At 48.1% G+C, this 19395-nt stretch overlaps 5 protein-coding genes across 5 annotated transcripts; 3 read left to right on the forward strand and 2 right to left on the reverse strand.

The window, feature by feature from the left end:
• Positions 1 to 575: 575 nt before the first annotated feature.
• On the reverse strand, positions 576 to 3557 carry agdC (putative alpha-glucosidase; the record flags this gene model as incomplete). The annotated part of the gene is made up of 7 exons (XM_022532280.1): positions 576 to 1500; positions 1557 to 1665; positions 1718 to 2182; positions 2236 to 2307; positions 2363 to 2606; positions 2685 to 3292; positions 3347 to 3557. The coding sequence occupies 7 exons, from the start codon at positions 3555 to 3557 to the stop codon at positions 576 to 578; spliced, it is 2634 nt and encodes an 877-aa protein (XP_022390487.1).
• Positions 3558 to 7013: 3456 nt separating this feature from the next.
• Positions 7014 to 8740, forward strand: ABOM_005152 (translation initiation factor eIF-2B subunit family protein; the record flags this gene model as incomplete). The annotated part of the gene is made up of 2 exons (XM_022532281.1): positions 7014 to 7231; positions 7294 to 8740. The coding sequence occupies 2 exons, from the start codon at positions 7014 to 7016 to the stop codon at positions 8738 to 8740; spliced, it is 1665 nt and encodes a 554-aa protein (XP_022390484.1).
• Positions 8741 to 9920: 1180 nt separating this feature from the next.
• Positions 9921 to 11223, forward strand: ABOM_005153 (uncharacterized protein; the record flags this gene model as incomplete). The annotated part of the gene is made up of 5 exons (XM_022532282.1): positions 9921 to 10079; positions 10143 to 10247; positions 10296 to 10520; positions 10571 to 10713; positions 10767 to 11223. The coding sequence occupies 5 exons, from the start codon at positions 9921 to 9923 to the stop codon at positions 11221 to 11223; spliced, it is 1089 nt and encodes a 362-aa protein (XP_022390485.1).
• Positions 11224 to 12138: 915 nt separating this feature from the next.
• ABOM_005154 (choline transport protein) lies at positions 12139 to 14173 on the forward strand (the record flags this gene model as incomplete). The annotated part of the gene is made up of 8 exons (XM_022532283.1): positions 12139 to 12261; positions 12319 to 12389; positions 12454 to 12477; positions 12535 to 12624; positions 12677 to 12759; positions 12822 to 13219; positions 13275 to 13604; positions 13691 to 14173. 8 exons carry the CDS (start codon positions 12139 to 12141, stop codon positions 14171 to 14173), a joined length of 1602 nt encoding a protein of 533 aa, XP_022390490.1.
• A 1784-nt stretch (positions 14174 to 15957) lies between these two features.
• Positions 15958 to 17165, reverse strand: ABOM_005155 (NAD(P)-dependent alcohol dehydrogenase; the record flags this gene model as incomplete). Its single annotated transcript, XM_022532284.1, has 2 exons — positions 15958 to 16939; positions 16999 to 17165. 2 exons carry the CDS (start codon positions 17163 to 17165, stop codon positions 15958 to 15960), a joined length of 1149 nt encoding a protein of 382 aa, XP_022390491.1.
• Between the last annotated feature and the right edge of the window lie 2230 nt (positions 17166 to 19395).

The raw sequence follows: 19395 nt of genomic DNA on the forward strand, positions 1-19395 counted from the left end.
CCAAAACCCCAAACGCAACCGCCCCAAACGCAACGCCCAGCTAACTAACCCTAAAGTACAATTTTTAGTCACTATAGATATATATCTTAATGTTTATATAATTCACCTTTTAAAACTATTCTAGTGTAATTCAGCGTATACTCTATATAGGGAATTTATAAATCAGTAATATATATAAAAATGGTGTTTTGAGGGAAATATTGAGTCAACACCGAAACTGTTGACGTAGAACTGTACGTATTTACATCGACAAACTCCCATCACCAAACACCGAGATCAAAAGAATACTTCCCCCTAACCCTCCTTGTTTGTGGATGTAGTGGGCTTCTGCTATTTTCTGGCTCATCTATATTGTTGAACAGTGGGAGCTTTGGATAACTTGATCTGGAAGGGAGTATACACGCGTCTCTCAAAAGGTAATCATCCCTTAGTTTACATTTTTACTGCAATTCTACGTCTTGAAATCTAACCCGTGTCTGAAGAAATCTCAGAGGAAGCTCACGAGTATAGGAACTTGTCTTGTAGAACTAGACGACCCAGTTATCATCTCAACACGGAGCAAATGCATTCGCCATTCATTCCAGCTTGATCTCCGTTGGCTCCGAAAGCTCCAGGTTTGTCTGGAACGTTTTCTTGGCATCATCCTCACGGCGAGTCTGAGATCCACCTTTACCATGTCCCAGGAGGGTGACCGACTCTAGCAAGCTGGTGTGAAGTTCAAACTTCCCGTCGATACAAAGCACACCTCTGCGGTACTCAAATTCGACTTCCAGAGTGGCCTTTTGTTCCAAGGAGTCACCGTCATCCAAGTACAGGCTACCAGACGCAGTGCCGTCCAGCCCCGGTGCGATGATGAGCTGGAAGCTCTTCTCACGAAGCTCAGTCGTGGTCATGGCACTTGAAGACCGGATGGGGATAATGCTGCCTCCACGGATGTGTAAGGGAATGTGGGTGATGTCGATATTGCTGAGAGTTACATTTGCGCCATGGCCGCGCACGGGGGCGCCTGTGTACCAGTCGTAGAAGATATCATCGGGGAGGTAGGCATCAACCGAGGTAAGGCCCTTGTCGGGGACCGGGCTGACGAGAAGGGCGTCACCGTAGAAGAACTGCAAGTCTATGGAGAAAGTATTCTCGTCCTCGGGGTACAAGTAGAACATCGGCTGCAAGAATGGCTCGCCGGTCTGTGACTGTTTGTAGAACGAGGTGTAGATGTAATCGAGAAGCCGGTACCGGATTTCAATAGCCTTGCGAGCGGACTCCGCTACTGTGGGCCAGTTGTAGAACTCCTGCCCAATGTTACCGATCTCATTATGGTTGCGGTAGAAAGTAAAGAATGCTCCCAGAGAGGCCCAGCGAGCGCAAAGCTCCTCAGTCGTGTTACCAGCGAACCCACAAACGTCAGCCCCAACCATAGGAACCTGGAACATTGATGCAAAAGCAAGCCCCTGAGCGATGCTAATCCGGTAGTGTTCCCACTTGCTAAAATTGTCACCGAGCCTGTTGTATGTTAGCTACAGTTCTCACCCCCCCCCCCCCATATGTACTGAACATACCAGTGTCCAACGTCTCGTCCTGCACCGGCGTAAGTGCTGCGGGTAATAACTAGAGGCCTCACGTCTGGGCGACGATGCTGCATAGCTTCGCGAGAACTGGAGCTCATCACTGAGATGGATTAACCTAAAGAATATAACTTGGGGGGCTCATATATACTCACTCGTTCCATATAAGTTGTGCGTATCATATTCTGCATATCCTTCTCCGGCATGAATGATTCCAGTGTTGATGGTCTTGTTGCTAAGGGACCCGGCCTCGTTTCGGATCTTGTAAGGTGGATTGAGTAGATCGCGGCCCTCAAGTCCACTCTTTGCCTTGAAGATCCTCTTCTGGGAACGGCTGGTAGAGGAAGGCTGGAAGTCAGCAGGAAAACCAGGTAACGGACGAGGGCTGCTTGGCCGGACGGGTGGCGGTGCAGGTGGAAGATTGTTCTCAGCGGAATATTTTTCTGGATCAGTACAGGGGTCTGGGCAGAAGTTAGAGGCTTCGTTCATGTCGATCCACAGGCCATCAATGTCGACACCGGTCTCTGCGTTGAAGAAGGTACTGAATTCAGAGTTCCAGTAGTCTTGAATGTCAGGGTGAAACCAATCTGGATAAGCAGTCACACCAGGCCACACGGCGCCTGATCCTGTCTCAGTATGTTTTCATGCATCTTGGGTTGTTGTGATCTCATACCTTTGTATAAATTGCCATTCTGAGTCTTCAGGAAGACACCCTGCTCGAGTCCCCTGTTGAAGGCCCCGTTGTCTGAAAAGAAATAAGTAACCAATATTGTCCTTGAAAGAGGATCATAGTTGCTTACCGCTCACGCTAACAGCAGGGTCAACCATAACAATGTAGTGCTGATCATGGTCATGAAGGTAACCTACCAGCTCACGCATCTTTTCTAGGGAGAAGCGGTCTGGGTCAAGAGAGAAAACTCTCCTTCGGTCCATGTAGTCGATGTCTGTCCACATGGTCTCTAGGGGGATGCCTGCCTTGCTATAGTTATAGACTACCTCCGCAACCTGATAGACGTCACGGTAGCCGTATCGGCATTGATGCAACTATTAATCACAGGTTAGTCAATGCACTAGAGTTTTGAGAATAACATAGAACAAGTGTGCGGGTAGGGTATCGCATACCCCAAAAGTCCAGTAGCTCTGCATAGCAGGAAGGCCGACAATCTTAGAGTACTCTATACTGGCCTCTTTTGGATTCGAGCCAGTGAAGAAGTAAAAGTCCAAAACGCCTCCCAGAGCGTTATACTCAAGATATTGTTTCCCCTCTGCCGTCTTATCGATAAAAACGTCCATCCCGTTAGAGTTCAGCAAGAAAACACCGTGAGTGCCGGATTCACCGCGATGGTCATAGTACACAGGATGAGTGCCGTACAGATTACTATGTTCAGGAGTGCCATAGGCGTCACGATTCCAGAAGGTACGGGTGTAGTTGGTCGTGGAAAGACGTAAGGAGTCGCTATGCTCTCCAAGACCATATAAATGTGGGTTCTCCGGGAGCCAGGTACGAAGCTTCAGATATTGCGACTGAAAGATAAGGTTCTCCGCAGAGCTGTCGAACAATACTTCCTCGTCTCTTTTAACGGTAAACGAAAAGGGCTCTTCCTCGTACTCAAACCTCAGTGCGGACTCTTTACTAGAACCATCGCCGCTGTCTACACGAGGGACCACCTTCTCAGGCACCTGGTATACACATTCTTCGGCATCGTATATCTTAACATGAAGACGCTCATCTAATCTGATGTTTAGTAATGGAATTTTCAGAAGAAAAAGGGAGGTACCCCTACCGGTTTGGTACTCTACCAAGAGCTTGAGGTGTTGCAGGTCTGTGCCGTAGGTGTTGCAGGGTTTTCCTGCGAGGGTCAAGTCGGCCGTCAAAGACCGATCATTTTCCTGGACATTGGATGCCTTGTATCCCGGGCACCGCTGGGTATCTGCTCGTGACCCAATCACGACAGCCCCGGCCAAGGGGGCAAGAAGTAAGAGAGAACCCAACATCGGATTCGGGGTCAGACTGACGTTGAAGGTTGAGGTGGTGCAGCAAGGGTCCGGGGTCCAGAGCGAGCGGAAAGCCACTACTATTTATAATGACAAGGCCGGGCAGTCGGCGTGCGCGAAATGCATCGACTACATTTTCCACGTTAGCCCAATAGGGATATAAGTGGCGCACTATTGTATGACTGCTCACATCGACTGCATCGCGGTCACCAAGCGGGGGGATCGGAAATAGGAGGTAAACCGAAGCTGACATTGGCTCGGGAATCGGTCGGAATAGAAGCAAACCAGGATTCCAGGAAAGAAACAAGATTATGGCGCACTGGAGTAGCACGAGGGTCACCCGCGAACCCTGTCTATCTCGGTCAAATATCAGATATTGCCCTTAGGCGAGGATCTCTCCCCAGGACATGGAACACAATGACGGCCTGGGGGTAACCATAGCATGCTTGTTGATCCTGGGCTGGAGGACAAGGAAAGGAAGTGATGATTCAAATGGAATGAATGTCAGGGTAGGACGCAGGGATAATCCCAATCAACCCGAACAATGAAATCCCCCACATTTCCCCGCATTCCAAGAATTGGACTCGCTTGTACGAGTATTTCTATCGAGACTCGGATGTTGTTGACTATTAATCAATAATTCGATCGACGGGAGTAAACAAATTAAATACAAAATTGGACGTAATACCCTCATGTGGTACTGAATCCGATTCATCTCCAGGCATCTATGGAGGGAAACACCAGGGGACTTTCCAAACGTGCCCGTCAATGCTTAATTGTAAAACAACAATTCAAATGTGATTCTCTAAAGACGACCCACATACCTCAAATAAGAAGTGCCGAGTATAGTCCCACTATAGTGGAGAAGGATCTCGTTCTGGTCAAATGCCACAGCAAGAGCGGTAGGATCAAGAATGAAGCCTGTTGTTCGTTCTTCCTAAGATACAGCTTGAAGCATGGTATTGATGCCTCGGGCCTACTATCCTCCCCCCCCCCCCCCCTTCCTTCGCTTCCTGGCCGTAAATAATGAGAATACTAACCTGAGTAACATCGTGAGAAAGGTTAGTAGGAATTTAGCAGATTGCTACTACTGCAGTACAAGGAAGAAAGCAAGGATATACCCGAGTTGAGCGATCGGCAGAAAGGTGCAATGAAAGGTCTCATAAAAATATTTAAGAAGAAACTACTAACTAGACTTGATTTTACTCTATAACTACTATATCTTTTTTCGCTTCACTCCAAGACTGTTCATATCAGTCTAAATTCAGCAACAAAGTTATGTCAGATAAAAGTTTCTGAAAAATAACATCAACATGTATTCTATAAAACGAAAATACGCAATTCAATACATAAATCCTTCGAGCCCTAGCTTGCCATTTCACGAAAGTACGAGTAGATGTGCAACCCTTATTCCCCTCTGGATGTCTGTATCTAGTTTTGTTTAGTTGCAGGAGGAATGACTCAGTCTCAGCTGAATGGCTGAAAAGACGGAAGCATCCTTCGTTGATTGACTGCCAACAAAAAGACCCAAATGTGAAATAGCGTGAGGCAGTTCAATGATTCGCTTTTGTATTCTACCAGAATACGAGATACATTTGCTAGTATTTGGGCTCGGTAGAGTACCGGTCTCTCGATGAATGTGATCTATCAGCAGAAATCCAGAAAATACCTTCCATCTGGGTATATTGAGTTTAAATCTATATCGACGTACTATTCGAGGTGTTGCGTGAGGTGTTAGCTCGTGGCTACGCCGGACTTGACGGGAGCTCCGTGCTCTCCCAGCCTGTTCCTGTCATTCCAGGATTTCTTCGCGGTCCCTCTTGCAGGGTTACATCTTATGCACTAATCAGTTCATCCTTATGATTGATTTCATTAGTAGCCATCGACGATCGAAGCCTGAACAACAATCCTACTGTGGGGCCACCCCTGCCAATAAATTTGCAGGACGGAGTCTTTCCCGCTACTACTAGTAGTAGGTCCCTACACAATAAGATGTAGCGTATGTCTATATCTTTTCCCAGCTGTAGTCCGGTCCTTAACTTTCCTCGTAGTTCAACTGGCTATCCATAAAAAACTTGGGCTTAATACCAGCCCTTTCAGCCAGCTATAGTACCTCATGAAGCTTCACCCGACTGAAATATTGATCCTTGTCTGGGATCTATTTACGATTCTCACCGCTACTTGCGCGACAGTCGATGGTGATTCATACACTGGCCCCTCACCTAGGTGATGTGCAGGATCTAGCTATAGCTATCGATCTATGTATTTATTTACAGTAAGCTATTCCTTTCTTAATAAACTGGAAGGCTCGTCAAAGCCTGTGGTAGTCCCATGCCTGGCGTTCTATACTGTGGTCTAGTATCTTCCTTACCTTGGTCTGATCCTCAAGCGATTCGTTCTGTTTGAATACACATACAGCTTCCCTAGTAATTCGAACACTATACATCTCCTCATACTATTCATCTTGAAGCCGTTGGCCGACCAGGCACCGACGGCGTAGCGCTAGCCTGATTACGTACGCCGAAGGCGCCCTTACAGGTCCGCTGTGTTGTTTCCACCAGGAAGGATCAATGATGTGAAATTGTTAAAGTGCTGTTTACACTATAGAGTTATTCCAGAATCTTGTATCACTAATACAAAATACTGTATGAAGTGCAATCAGGATGACTGTTCTGAGTTATGGTTTGGTTGAGTCCCGGACTCTTGTTGTTGTTAGGGTTTGGGAAAAATCAGAGCTACTGTGTACAAGTATATCTCGGAAACCGATTTTTAAATATCCTGTAACAAGATGCCCTCTTTGCTTGTCTTTCTATCCGCCATACTATAGGATAATAGTCTCAGGGCATCCCCTGAAGATATAATGAACTTTCTAGGCTGATATCACCATGAATTCATTTTCCATGAGCGAAATGATCAACAACATGCTAAGCCATCTCGGGCTTAGCGCTGAGATCTGACCCATCACGGAAGAACTGGAGTTCGAGTCAGTCCAACAAAGTGCCGTTGCTGTATACTTACAACCTCCTGATTCAGACATATTTCTATCATCCTTTGGGTATTGCTCATGGGTTCTCAAATCGCATGATATACGGCTCGACAAACCCCTGAACACCTGTCATGGCACTCTTGACAACCTCATCCCAGCCGGGTAAGACAGGTCGCTCCGCCTTTAAGTTTGATCTGCAAGAAGCGAGATTGGATCCAGCTTGAGCTGAAGCGTGGATACCGCCTCGTCATAGCAAGCCAGTCAGCTTCCGCCAGCATCAGGATACGGCACTAGTACCGTACCTACTATTCGATTGCATGCGGACCTATCAAGGTTTGCTGCCCAATAACATGACGTGTTTTATGAATTGTCGGTGAAAATGCCGTTTTTACTCTCCCTATACATTGCCGAAGGGGGCCGCTGTCTCGAGCCTACGAGATGTTCTGGTCGCAATCATTGTGGCTTTTCCGATGGCAATCTTCACCTCAGTTGAGCTCGAAGTGGCTACGCAACAGCCTTCACGGTTGAAGCCCGCACAGACCAAAGAGCACCTGCGACAAGCACCACCATATCATCGGGCAGTTCTATGTTTTATCTTTCGAGACGCCAATATAGAACAAGCATTGCCGAAGAGTACAAAGCCAAATAGCGCCCAGGTTCGGAAAAGCGATAGGGTTCCACTGCCATGGTTTGCCTTACAACCCTTTACACTCCTAACTACTATTAGTTTCGATAGCTAAAATGCTACAGTGGCCCTCTGGAACCCCTGCTGGGGGTAATCGAAAACAATAATGCGAGTCCCGTGGACACCGCTTGGAAAACGATCAAAAGACAGACAACCATACCACCATCCTCACTGTCAGTCCTTCGATATGGGAAAAGCTTTCTTTCAGAGACATCATCTATCGGCCAGAGATGCCTCTTTTACCCGTTCGCATTCCATCTCAATACCTTGTCAGGCCTCAGTCCCGAGGTAGATAATTTACGTCTTGATCGAAGTATCTGTGGATGGAATAACCACGAGCCGAATGCGTATGACTTGGTGGGCAGTCATTACTTCGGACAGGGCTTGCGGAAGGTTTGGTTCGAGATCGACCTTGGCCCAACACCGGGAAAGATGTTGGCGAGTGGTTTGAAACAGCTTCAACACGATCATGAAAGCGGTGCACGAAAATTAGCTGCTGTTTCTGTGAACATCCTTCAAGCGGTCTTGGCCCACCTTGACGACCCCATCATTCTCAGTGGCCCATGGTGGCAGAAAGCCAGGATGACGGCCTGGCATCTCTGGAAAAATGGGCGTCAGAGTATGGACGCGGCCATTCTCAGCTTTCTATTGATGACACTGACCGAGATTGAGACGCTTTTATTGACTGTAGGCCCTGAGGAAGCCTGCGATAAGCTGCAGGTCTCCGAACTCTTCGACCGGATTCAGAAAAAGATACGCTCATATAAGCTTCGCCTTAGCTACAACTTCGGATCATACGCCATGTCTAAGATTAGCCGAACTGGTTGTGTACCTAAGCACTTGACAATTATGACACTCTCTGCGAGTTGTACCATTCGTGAATGCATTACACAGCTAGTACGGATCTCCGGTGCTCAATCAATCGAAATCCGCGTTTTGGAATCACGACCTTTATTTGAAGGCGTTTCATTAGCATCTTCAATTCTAGAACATCTTGAGAATGAACCGAACAGTCCCAAAGTCAATATATCTATTTTCACCGACGCTTCGGTCGCCCTGGCAGCTCAAAATGTCGATTTCCTTCTGCTTGCAGCAGATCGTATTGCAGCTGACGGGTCCGTTAGTAATAAAACCGGATCTCTGCCGGCAGCTCTAAGCGTGCGGCATGTCTCGCCCTCGGCAGACATTATCGTTGTGAGTGAAATCGATAAAGTCGCTATGCAAAGCTGTGATACAGAAGCACATACCATGGAAAACAATGAGTCCTCGGAGGTTGTGGATGCCTGGCAGCAGAGTGAGACCGTAAAAGGACTCGGGGTCATTGAGCAGAAAATTCAAAGGAAGGGTCGACAAGTCACAGTCAACGTACCGAATGTTTACTTCGAATGGGTCCCTCCAACATTGATAGACGCCTATATCTGTGAAGATGGTGTCAAACTCCCACCTGATTTTCGAAAACGATCACAGTGGATAAAAGACCAATGCGAGAGATACTTTGACAATAACTTGTGAACCTGAGCACCAGAAGCATATTGTAATCCAGGTAATATTTGAGAGAAGGGAACATGGTTTATGAATTTTCATTGAACTAGCTAATACACATCGATTTTCTGCAAAGCCCATTCTTCCCGTGTCCTATTCAGACAAGAAAGAGTCCCTTGAAGTCAGGGTAGTGTTCAAACGTAGATCACAGATCTGCGAAGATGATCGTCCTACACGGTAGTATCTAATAAACGGGGGGGTTTCACCGAAGTTATAGCAGTGCTACTGTAGACGGGTCAGACTCCCAGGAACTCCACGCTCCAAGCCCGTGTCGACTTGAAAGTTCCTCGTGCCGATACTGACAGGTTAGGGTGTGAGATATTCCGATGTTTATGTTGATGCATCCTGTAGTCCCCAGAAGTGGACCTGGTTTCAGAAGTCTGGGTTGAAAGCGACCATATAGTCCGGAGTAGTGGAGACAGGATCTTCCCAACACTAAACAGGAGCGTGCACCGCGACCACAGTAGCTGATAAATCTCTCAATGGTCTAAGTTCACGTTGAATGGCCACTGTCTCCACTTCATGTTGGCCTCTTGAGTTCAACGACGTGGACCGCACTTCCCGAATGCCATGGCCCAGTAGAATGCCCAGACATCCACTTCTTCGGCATGCAGCCGTCCCCACAGACCGGGTGAATCGACCGAGTCAAGCGGTTCAAGAGTTATATTAGGGGTTTAGTATAGCCTGGACCCATCAGGCCATTTTGGGTTTCACTGCCTCAAACCGTCTCCGGTGCTAACGAGAGAAATCCGTAGTCCAATGATAATGGACTGGGCTTGGAGCGAACACGGAATATTTCTGTGTTCTTTGATCGTCTTGGCCCTTTTGAATCATATTAGATTGCTCTCATATTGATATTAATATTCAATCGGTCGTTTAATTCCCCCCCCCTCGACGAACGGTTCTAGTACGCTCTAGGGAGCACCGCTGTAGATCGTTGCCGGTACGTGGCTTATGATCTCCGTTTCCAACAACTGCCAATGAAAAAAATCATACATGGTGGCTAGACCCAGGTATTTCGTAATAATAATGATTTTTCCTTCGTCGCTGTTTGCTTGTCATGTACGGAAACACAAGGAATCGTCCAAATACGCCTACATCCCGCATTCCACATGGTGACCCCAGCATCGCCTCTATCACTTTGTGTGCAATGGCCCAGTTTTCACCCGACAGCTGGACGCCAGCGGTCAATGTCTTGACTTGGTTTCTGCTGGTGACGGCAACTTTGAGCGTGATCACTCGACTGGGGACCAAATACTGGATCTTTCGCAAGTTCACTGAAGATGATTACTTCAGTATCGCTTCATTGGTATGATTTGACATGGAATGGGGGTGGAGAATGTTACGGGACATGGGTGCTGATTCCCACCAGGTACTCTGCGCTGCGCAGTCCATCGCCGTGTCGATGGCGACTGCCAACGGGTACGGAGAGCATTATGAGAGTTTGAGTAGTTCTAGCATTGAAGCAATGATGAAAGTGAGCAAGGCACGCGCCCTCCTCAAATACTATACTCACGACGATTAGTCGCAATACTCGGCAAATATCCTCTTCATCCTCAGCATGTGTTTCTCTAAGCTCGCCCTGATCAGCTTCATCGATAACTTGACGCCTGCTTCTACAGACCACCGCATCGCAGTTGGTCTGAAAACGTCCACTCTTGTTTGGGGGGTGATTGGCCTCATAACCTCGGTTTTTCAGTGCAAGCCCCTTCGAACTTGGGATTATCTGCATGGGAAATGCTTTAACATTGTGGGTGATGTCCATTTCTGAAAACAGCAAAATGACTGACGGATCAACAGAATGCCTGGTGGAATTATCTTGGCACCACGAATATCTTGTCAGAATGTGGTATGATGATACAGGCGATGCTAGTCATTGTGCGCATCCAGACACATCTGAAGAAAAAGGCTGTCTTGGCCGGGGTGTTCATGCTTCGGGTCGCGTTCGTGTCCCGGTATCTTCCGTCGTGTTAGCCTCTACTAACTTCATGCGCAGAGTTATTATAATGATTATCTGTCAGCTGGTCTATGCTAGTAAAACTGTCGAATCTCCCGATCCATCCCATGAGACTTGGCCCGTGGCGATATCCACTCAGCTAGTGCAGTCTTTAAGCATTGTCACGGCCTGCTCGCCCCAATTCAAACCATTTCTCGACAGTCTGCGCTCGACGGGGATGCGCCTTGATGGGATGACAAGTTACGGTCACTCGCAAAAGGGGTACGGCTCATACTCTGCTTCGCGTGCCCGGAGTCGAAGAGGCACGGTTCGCAGCGATATGCATGAGCTTGTCCCCCTCCCGATCCAGGATACCCACCAGGCTACGGTGACTACCTCGACGCCATCGCTGGGCTGGGATGGAGAAAGTCAATCGAGCCAGGCGCATATTATCCATGAGACTAGGACTTGGACCGTGACCGAGGTGCGGCGTAGTTTCGCCGAGAATACCAAGTGATGCGGTCGCACTCCTTAGGTCTCTTTTAATGTCACGATAAATATTGGATGATACTACGTATGAACCTTATATTAATGTCTTTCCACTCCATACACTATTTCCCTCGGTGGACTTGGGTTTCGCCCAATGGCAGGAGTCGTAGGATTCTAGATCCCAGGGTCAGTCCCACAAGGGGGTTTCCACTTATATTGGGATGCATATTAATTCCACCGATGGGAGCCGAGCGGGAGTCCTTGGCATCCTCGAATCTAGCTCAACAAACTAAGTATCTTAGGGGCGACCTCAGGATTTTAGCGGTACAACGGACGTGCCGTTTGGGTTGATCGCGAATGGTCCGTTGTGGGGCCGCAGGGAAAGAACCGCGAGTGATATACAACTTCATGTGCCAGAGCATCAGTTTAGTCCTATTAGATATTAGTACGTGTTCAACACAGACCTGGGTCCGTCTGAGGTAGTGTTCGGGGAGGCAAACCCTCCGAGGATGCTACGATTCAGAGACATCGCCGGCCATCTTAGGGTTAGCCCCCGCAAGGGTCGATTCGTTGACAAATTAATCGAACCGGTTATAGCCACTGGCAGTCCGGGACTCTACAGAGAGTCTGATATTAATTGGCCCCCTATACAACAGAAATTGTTATACGAGAAGTGTCGGGACTAGTCCCTTGACTAAGTATTTCCATTTGTCTTGCAGCTCACTACGATGTAGTACTAGTCTTAATTACCGAGTAACTTGCATATACAGGGATTACGATTAAACATTCCACATTCCTTCCTACACATGGCCAGATACCCGCACTGCCTTTCCCTTTTTCTTAAAGATTGGGAGTCTGGGTTCTTGATATCTAGAACAACTACTTTGACAGGCCTACCCTCAGGCTCCTCCGTTACATTCTTTTCAGAGCCATTTGCTTCACCATGGCCTCCCATGAGCTTAAGCAAATGGCGCCTGCCGCTCCACACGAGTTAGAGGGCCGCCCCTTGAGTAAAGAGACAGATGATGTCAATTTGATACGCTTGGGCAAGCGCCCTGTCTTAAAGGTACTACCCCTGCTATACAATTATCTATGCTTATTGTTCCTTGCTTATCATCATTAGCGGAATTTCGGCTTGATGTCAATGCTGGGTTTTAGCTGCACGATCCTCATCACGTGGGAAGGTATTGTCGTGTACGTCCTTTACATCAATGGATTGGAATATTTGGCATGATCGATCTTACTGATATATGAGCAGATTATTCTTGCAAGCGTTTCAAAAGTATGGAGTCAACCCGCGATTCATTTGTTCCGTGAGATGTTAATAGAAGTGTTCCAGTGGAGGCCCAGCAGGAGCCGTGTATGGTTTCATCTTCGTTTGGGCTGGTGTTGCAGCGACCTTTGTGGTTTTATCGGAGCTGGCATCAATGTATGAAACATCCTATCGTGATGTGATGGGCTCTATAATGACATTTGCCTAGGGCTCCAACATCCGGCGGCCAGTATCATTGGTGCTCTATGCTGGCACCTCCGTCTGCGATGAAGCTCTTCAGCTATCTGACAGGTGAGCACTTCATCAAACCTGCGACAAGAACCATTCGTTCCTACTCTTACACCGTGACCCAGGCTGGCTTACTGTCATCGGGTGGCAAGCAACTTTTGCAACTTCGTGCTTTCTTTCTGGGACGCTCATACAAGGCCTTATCGTCCTCACGAACTCCAGTTATGAACCCAAGAACTGGCATGGGACTCTCCTTTTTTGGGCTGTCGCTGTTTTCTCCGTAGGGATCAATAGTGTAGGAGGGAACCTGCTGCCCCGTTTTGAGGGCCTGATCCTCATCCTCCACATTCTCGGTTTCTTCGCCATTCTTATCCCGCTCACATATATGGCGGACCACTCGAGTGCGGAGGAGGTGTTCACCCACTTCCTGAACCTGGGCGAATGGCCCACGCAGGGGTTGTCATTTTTTATCGGTCTAGTCGGTTGCGTGTTTGCATTTGCAGGGGGTGACGCTGCTGTTCATGTGCGATTCTTAGTTTCAGCTGCAAATGAGACCAGACGCTGACTCCTATCTGCAGATGTCCGAAGAAATCACAAACGCGCCAGTTGCTGTCCCACGTTCCATCATGCTTAGTGTTCTCATCAACGGAACGTTGGGTTTCAGCATGCTGATCGCCATGTTGTTCTGCCTGGGAGATATCGAGGCAGCCCTGGAGTCTCCAACGGGTTACCCATTCATGGCAATTTTCCTCCAAGCGACGCGCTCTGTGGCCGGCACAGCAACCATGGGCGCCATCATTACGACCATGGGAATTTGCACATCGGTCGGCATGTTGGCCTCAACATCACGGCAATTCTGGTCTTTTGCGAGAGACCGCGGAATCCCTGGCTGGCGCTTATGGAGCAAGGTATGTGCACCCAACCCTTCCCTACTTACTCCGTCTCCAAGCTCCCCTCCTACTGTACAAATAATCGATCACTAACATACAACTAGGTGACGCCCGAATCCGCCATCCCGATCTACTCCGTCGGCCTCACAACGATAGTCGCCTGCCTCCTAGCCCTAATCAACATCGGCTCCTCGGTCGCCTTCAACGACCTCGTCTCCATGTCCATCTCCGGCCTCTACCTCTCCTACATGGTCGTCGCCACCCTCCTCCTCTACAGACGCTGCACAGGCGGTATCAGCAGCTCCAAGAGCAGCGAGGACGCCATCGTCAACACAGCCGGCGCAAAGCTCGTCTGGGGCCCTTTCCATCTACCGGGTATCTGGGGCATCCTGGTTAATACCTTCGCGCTGATATATATGACGATCGCAGTCTTCTTTAGTTTCTGGCCGCCACAGCATACGGTTACGGTTGACACGATGAACTTTAGTGTGGTTGGCACGGTGGGGGTTATTATTTTGAGTCTTGTGTATTATGTTCTAAGGGCGAGGAATGTTTACGCGGGGCCTATTGTTGAGATGCATCTTTGATTTCTGTTAAGGGTGGTTTATATTATACGATATAATGGGGGAGGGAGGTGGGATGGTGGTGGATCAGTGTATCTAGTACTTTTTTGGGAATTACTTTGGGAGGTGTCCTATATCCTGATTTATATACATGACGGTCTATTCTCTATTACTGGTGTGTTTAGTATCCCGTATACTCTGGAAAGGACGAGGCTAGATTAACTGCCATTTCTTTTACAAGTTATTTGAATACTGCCCCGAGTGCAATGCGATGTCTTGAACCATGGTGGTAGGGTCCACTGTATGGAAAGATCATCATGAAGTTGTTGGTTCTGCTAAGGCATACATACAAACTTTGACTCGATCATCTCTCGGCTTGCTGGTGACTGTGCACTGCTTCGGGTGACTCGCTAACGTTATATATGCGACACCTGCTTGTATGCCAGGGTGTATATTAGGTGATGTTGTATGTCCTTTCCGGCCGTAAGCATAGAGTCGAGAATCCTCAGATGCAACCTTCCATTTGCGACGTAGGCACCATGCTTCTTGTAGATAGCATGAGCCGGGGAGTATCAGACTTTGGAAACCCAAGAGTTATTCAAATGTTCACATGAAATCAGAGCATTACCCACCGAAATACGTGTGCTCAGATTTTCAGACTCTGGGAAAGTTCTTGCTCAGCATAAGATGGTAAGAGGAAGAGGGTATCCTCGCACCTGGCATAGCGGGATGGTATGCTTTGGCTAGCAAGCTCCTAATCCTCCAGTGACTTGATTGGCCCGAGTCGGTCACGGATTATGCAGTATCTTGCCCGTTGTACGATTCCTATTTGATTAGAACGACACTGGCTTTAGGTTCGGGCCGAGTGGCTCGGTTAGTTTTGTGTGTACTATGTGGATAAATATCAGGGTTAGTGTTAATCAGACGATTGGAACCCCAAAGGGACCATGTTTCCATGGTTTCTCGGGGGTAGTCTGAGCCGTTAAGGCACACCAATGCATGCCCCTGGTGGAGTAGGGCGCCCATATGAAGGGCCCACATGGTGTGTGTTCTCAAGCCCTTGGAGGTCAAGCTACAACAAGCAACGGCTTGCATATCTGGGCATGCATGGGGCGAGATCGGGGCGGGTTGGGGTAATTACCATGTCTGGGAGGTTTGTGAGTGGTTTGGTTTCGCTATCTGAGTGCTTGCTTTCGTTTCGTGTATACATGGTTATAGGTAGTCGAGTTTCACTCGCCTTCATCGGCCAAGAGCTCTTTTACCCTTTGCCTTAGGTAGAACATGGAGTTGTTCCAATAAAGCTTCTCCCGTGACACCCCTTGTTGAGATCATGCATGAAACGCTGAGCAGTAAGGGTGCATCCTGCCTTCAGCGTATTGTAGCGCTTTGATGGTGAAGGCCGATGGGTTACTGCAACAGCAAGTGAACCGAGATCGAAGTGCTATATTGTAAATTCAATCATGTACCGCCATTGAGGCCTGAGTCTCCCCCAAGGTCCTTAATCGGCGAGCATATAAAAGCAGCCTTTACAGTCCCATATTCAGATATACTACAGAAGATCGAAATCGCATTAACGCATCAAAATTATCTCGATCCAAGCCTAGGAAAGACACAAGCCGATATTGAGAAGTTCAAGGGATAGAATTCTTCTAGAATGTCTATAGTTCAAAGCAATATATCTAAACCGATCATCATAACATTACATGACTCATCATTGCAGAAAATGATACCAGAAAAACACAAAAGGTATAAAACGTGACTGATTACCTTTAACACCGGGGCTGAAGTTCATCTCAGCAGTGATTGATTCAAGCTGAAGCGGCTTTCACATCCTCCTCGTTGCTCATGATCTGAACCTTGATGGCTCCAGTCTTGGGGTCTGCAGCAGTTTCGAAGGCCTTGAGAGCGTCCTCCAAGAGGAAGCGATGTGTAACAAGCTTCTTCAGGCTGATGACACCGTTCCTCACAAGGCGAATGGCGCGGGGCCAGGTGTTGCAGTAGCGGTACTGGTACTGAAGGTCGATCTCTTGGGTACTCAGGCGCATGAACGGAATCTTCATCTCGTTCTTGCCCACACCGATCACGAAGACCTTGCCACCGAACTTGACACTCCAGATGGCAGATGCGACACTGCTCTCAACTCCAGTGCACTCCAGTGCCAGCTTAGGCTTCAGAGCATCAGGAGCGGAGCCCTGGCCATCGTTAAAGGCATCGATAATACCCGCAGCGTTATCCTCGGCGGACAGATTGGTCTGCACCTTGTAGGTGATAACCTCGGGAACCAACGACTTAGCAAATGCTAGTCTTCCCTCGTCGATATCGGTGATGACAATGGGTGTTGCGCCGGCGGCGCGGGCACTGAGGAGAGTGATCAAACCGATGGGACCAGCACCGGTGACAAGAACAGGGTCGCCCAAGCGAAGCCCGCTTCGCTCAATCGCAGCCAAAGACACGCTGAGGGGTTCCAACAGAGCGCCATCCTCATAGCTCATATCACCGATCTTGTGGCACCACACAGCTGGGTGGTTGACATAGCGCCGCAGCAAACCGTCTACGGGAGGAGTGGACAGGAAAAGCACCTTGTCACAACCGTTGTAACGTCCAGTCAGGCAAGGCTCGCAAGCGTGGCAGGGAATGTTGGGCTCGACGGCGACACGGTCGCCTGGCTTGAGATGGGTGACATCGGAGGCAACTGCAATCACTTCACCGGCCGACTCGTGACCCAGGATGTGGTCTCCCGTGACAATCATGGGACCAATGCAGCCGGCATGCCAGAAATGCACGTCAGATCTATCATGAACACCAATCGTCAGTTTTGAGAACATGTCACTAGGAACAAAAGCGCATACCCGCAAATTCCGGTACTGCGAACCTGAACTGTTACCTCACCGGGCTTCAAGCTCTCGCCACTCTTCACCTCCTCGAGCGTCGGTTTCGATTCCGCGACCCACAAGTCGTGGTTGGTGTTGGTGTAAACACCAATGTTGGTCTTTTCGAGGACAGTTGCGGTAGCCATGATGTGCAAGGAAGGAGGTCTGAATATTGACGGTAGGAGGATCGAGAGGAGTGAGGGAATGCAGCAAGCAGGACAGGCAGGAAGGTTAGGGGAGCCAACAAGCTTTAATAGCTGCCCGACGGAGCTACCCCTCCAGGATGGGGAAAGTGAAAAGGAGCATTGAAAATATTTTCAATCAGACCCAGCTCACAAAGTCACTGAGGATCCTGATTGCGCATGAAAGACGGTCAACCATCAAGCCGATACTACTGCTCCATCTTCCTGCGGGACGGAGTGGAGGCATCGTGGCACCCATAAGTGGCCCAGATTTTATTTAGCCGGTGCCCCGCGCCCGCGGGGTCACTTCTGGGGCATCACCATTGGTCACCATTTGAAGTCATAGTGCTCGCTGAGTCTCCGGAGAATTGACCCATTACCGTATCTGGAGGTTGTAGCCTCAGTATGACCGGGGCTTTGAGCGGAATATCTTTGGCCTCCTTTCTATCGCAGCCACCTACTGATGTTTTAGGCAACTATAGGAACCAGGAGCGGATTCGCGAACCCCGACCATTGATGAAATGGGAAAGGGTTGCGCATACAAAGTATCTCTTGGAGAGAAACTCTATAAGCATCATGGCCAATAGTCTATGGATGGTTCTATTTATCGTTAACTATATGTCCGAGCATCATGATGGTTGATTGAAATGCCCCTAGAACGAATGTCATTTGGTTCAATGAGTTGATAATATATCCACAAAATGAGAAGCCCGTCAGACAATGGAAGATACCATTTCTAAACTGATAACTAGGCTATCTATCTCTATCTGAAACTAATCTGCTGCAGAATAACATAGGGTTCTCTCGGTTAAATAGGGATTTTAGCCATTTTTGATCATTGAACGACCGCAAAACGCGCATTTTCGATACATCTTGCGCCTCCACAAGAAAAATGAATAAGAAACCCTGAATCCACAAGCATTATCAAATTTTTTGTCCAACAAATCATGTAGCATTCATTGGCTTCGGTGCCTGGGCCAGAACCATAGTTCAGTGGATTGTTCCCAGAGCGGAAATTCTCCGGTGGAAACGTCGCCTTCTTTGGTGGAGAATCCACAAGGCCGTTCGATGCTCTTGTATCCATCCCGACCTGCTCACGGGTTCAATCGGCAACTCTCGATCCCTCTCCGGTCATGAAGTTTTGGACAGTCATAGGACGGATTAATTCTTCCTCTCGGTTTCACTGTGAGCCGTTACTCGGGTCTTCCGAAAAGTCATATGGATTGACCTGTCTCGGATTGATGAGAAGCTGCTATATAGTTATCGAAGATCTTCTCCGTCCTGCAGCTATTTATAAATAGCGACAGTGTTCTACGACAATAATATTATTCGAGGACAGCGGACTACAAAGAGGGTTTATAAAATTCAATATCATCGAGTTTCCGAAAAGCGCCATTTATTGGGGATCGCGTTTCAACCGAGTCACGCATCGAATCGGCTCTCTGAATTATATTGGTTTGTAGGGTATACTCACAGTGTATTTGGCGCATGACTCTCTGAGTCGACTTTGATTAGCGTGGCATTCTTCTATAACTTTCCTGCGTCACGAATGATAAGTGAACAAACACTTTTCAATGTGACATCGCCAATAGTGTTACCTAAGGCATTCTAAAGATGTCATATATGATGCCGACTCGCTGCGATTGGCCAGCAGTTTTGTCAGTCCACTCGTCAGGGCCTTCTCTTACTCTAAGAACTTCTAGAGAAGTTCTAGAGGAAAAGCTTAATGCATCCTCATACCACAGGTTAAGCTGCCTCAAGTACGGGACCAATCTCACGCGAGAAACCCTTTGGGACCTCACGACAGAGTCCTGTAGATAGCATGTCATTAAATGTCTCTCATGCTAAAGTCCTGATCAGAGTTTTGCCGATATTATGAGCGTATAAAGTGTTTCATCTCCTGCACTCTTTCGTTTGATCTCAAAACTTCGTATAGTAGGGTTTGAGCATTGTTTGTCCAATGGTCCAAGGCCATTCAGGAAGAGCCCACAAGGTTAATCAAGTCTTATATAGATAAGGTTTGTCAGTCTCTTACACAGCTAGTCTGGTCCATCGCAGGCTCGACCTAGTATTTCGTATGCCCTCGGAGATTTTGGTCTGGCCATATTATCGTAATCATGGCTTTGATGGGCTCTCCAGAATTTTGAACTTCTAAGAGCTCTTAACAGCATACTTTCCAGTATTTGGAGATCTT

The sequence above is a fragment of the Aspergillus bombycis genome (genome assembly GCF_001792695.1).
Source record: "Aspergillus bombycis strain NRRL26010 chromosome Unknown contig00029, whole genome shotgun sequence".
Classification (NCBI taxonomy): Eukaryota; Fungi; Ascomycota; class Eurotiomycetes; order Eurotiales; family Aspergillaceae; genus Aspergillus; species Aspergillus bombycis.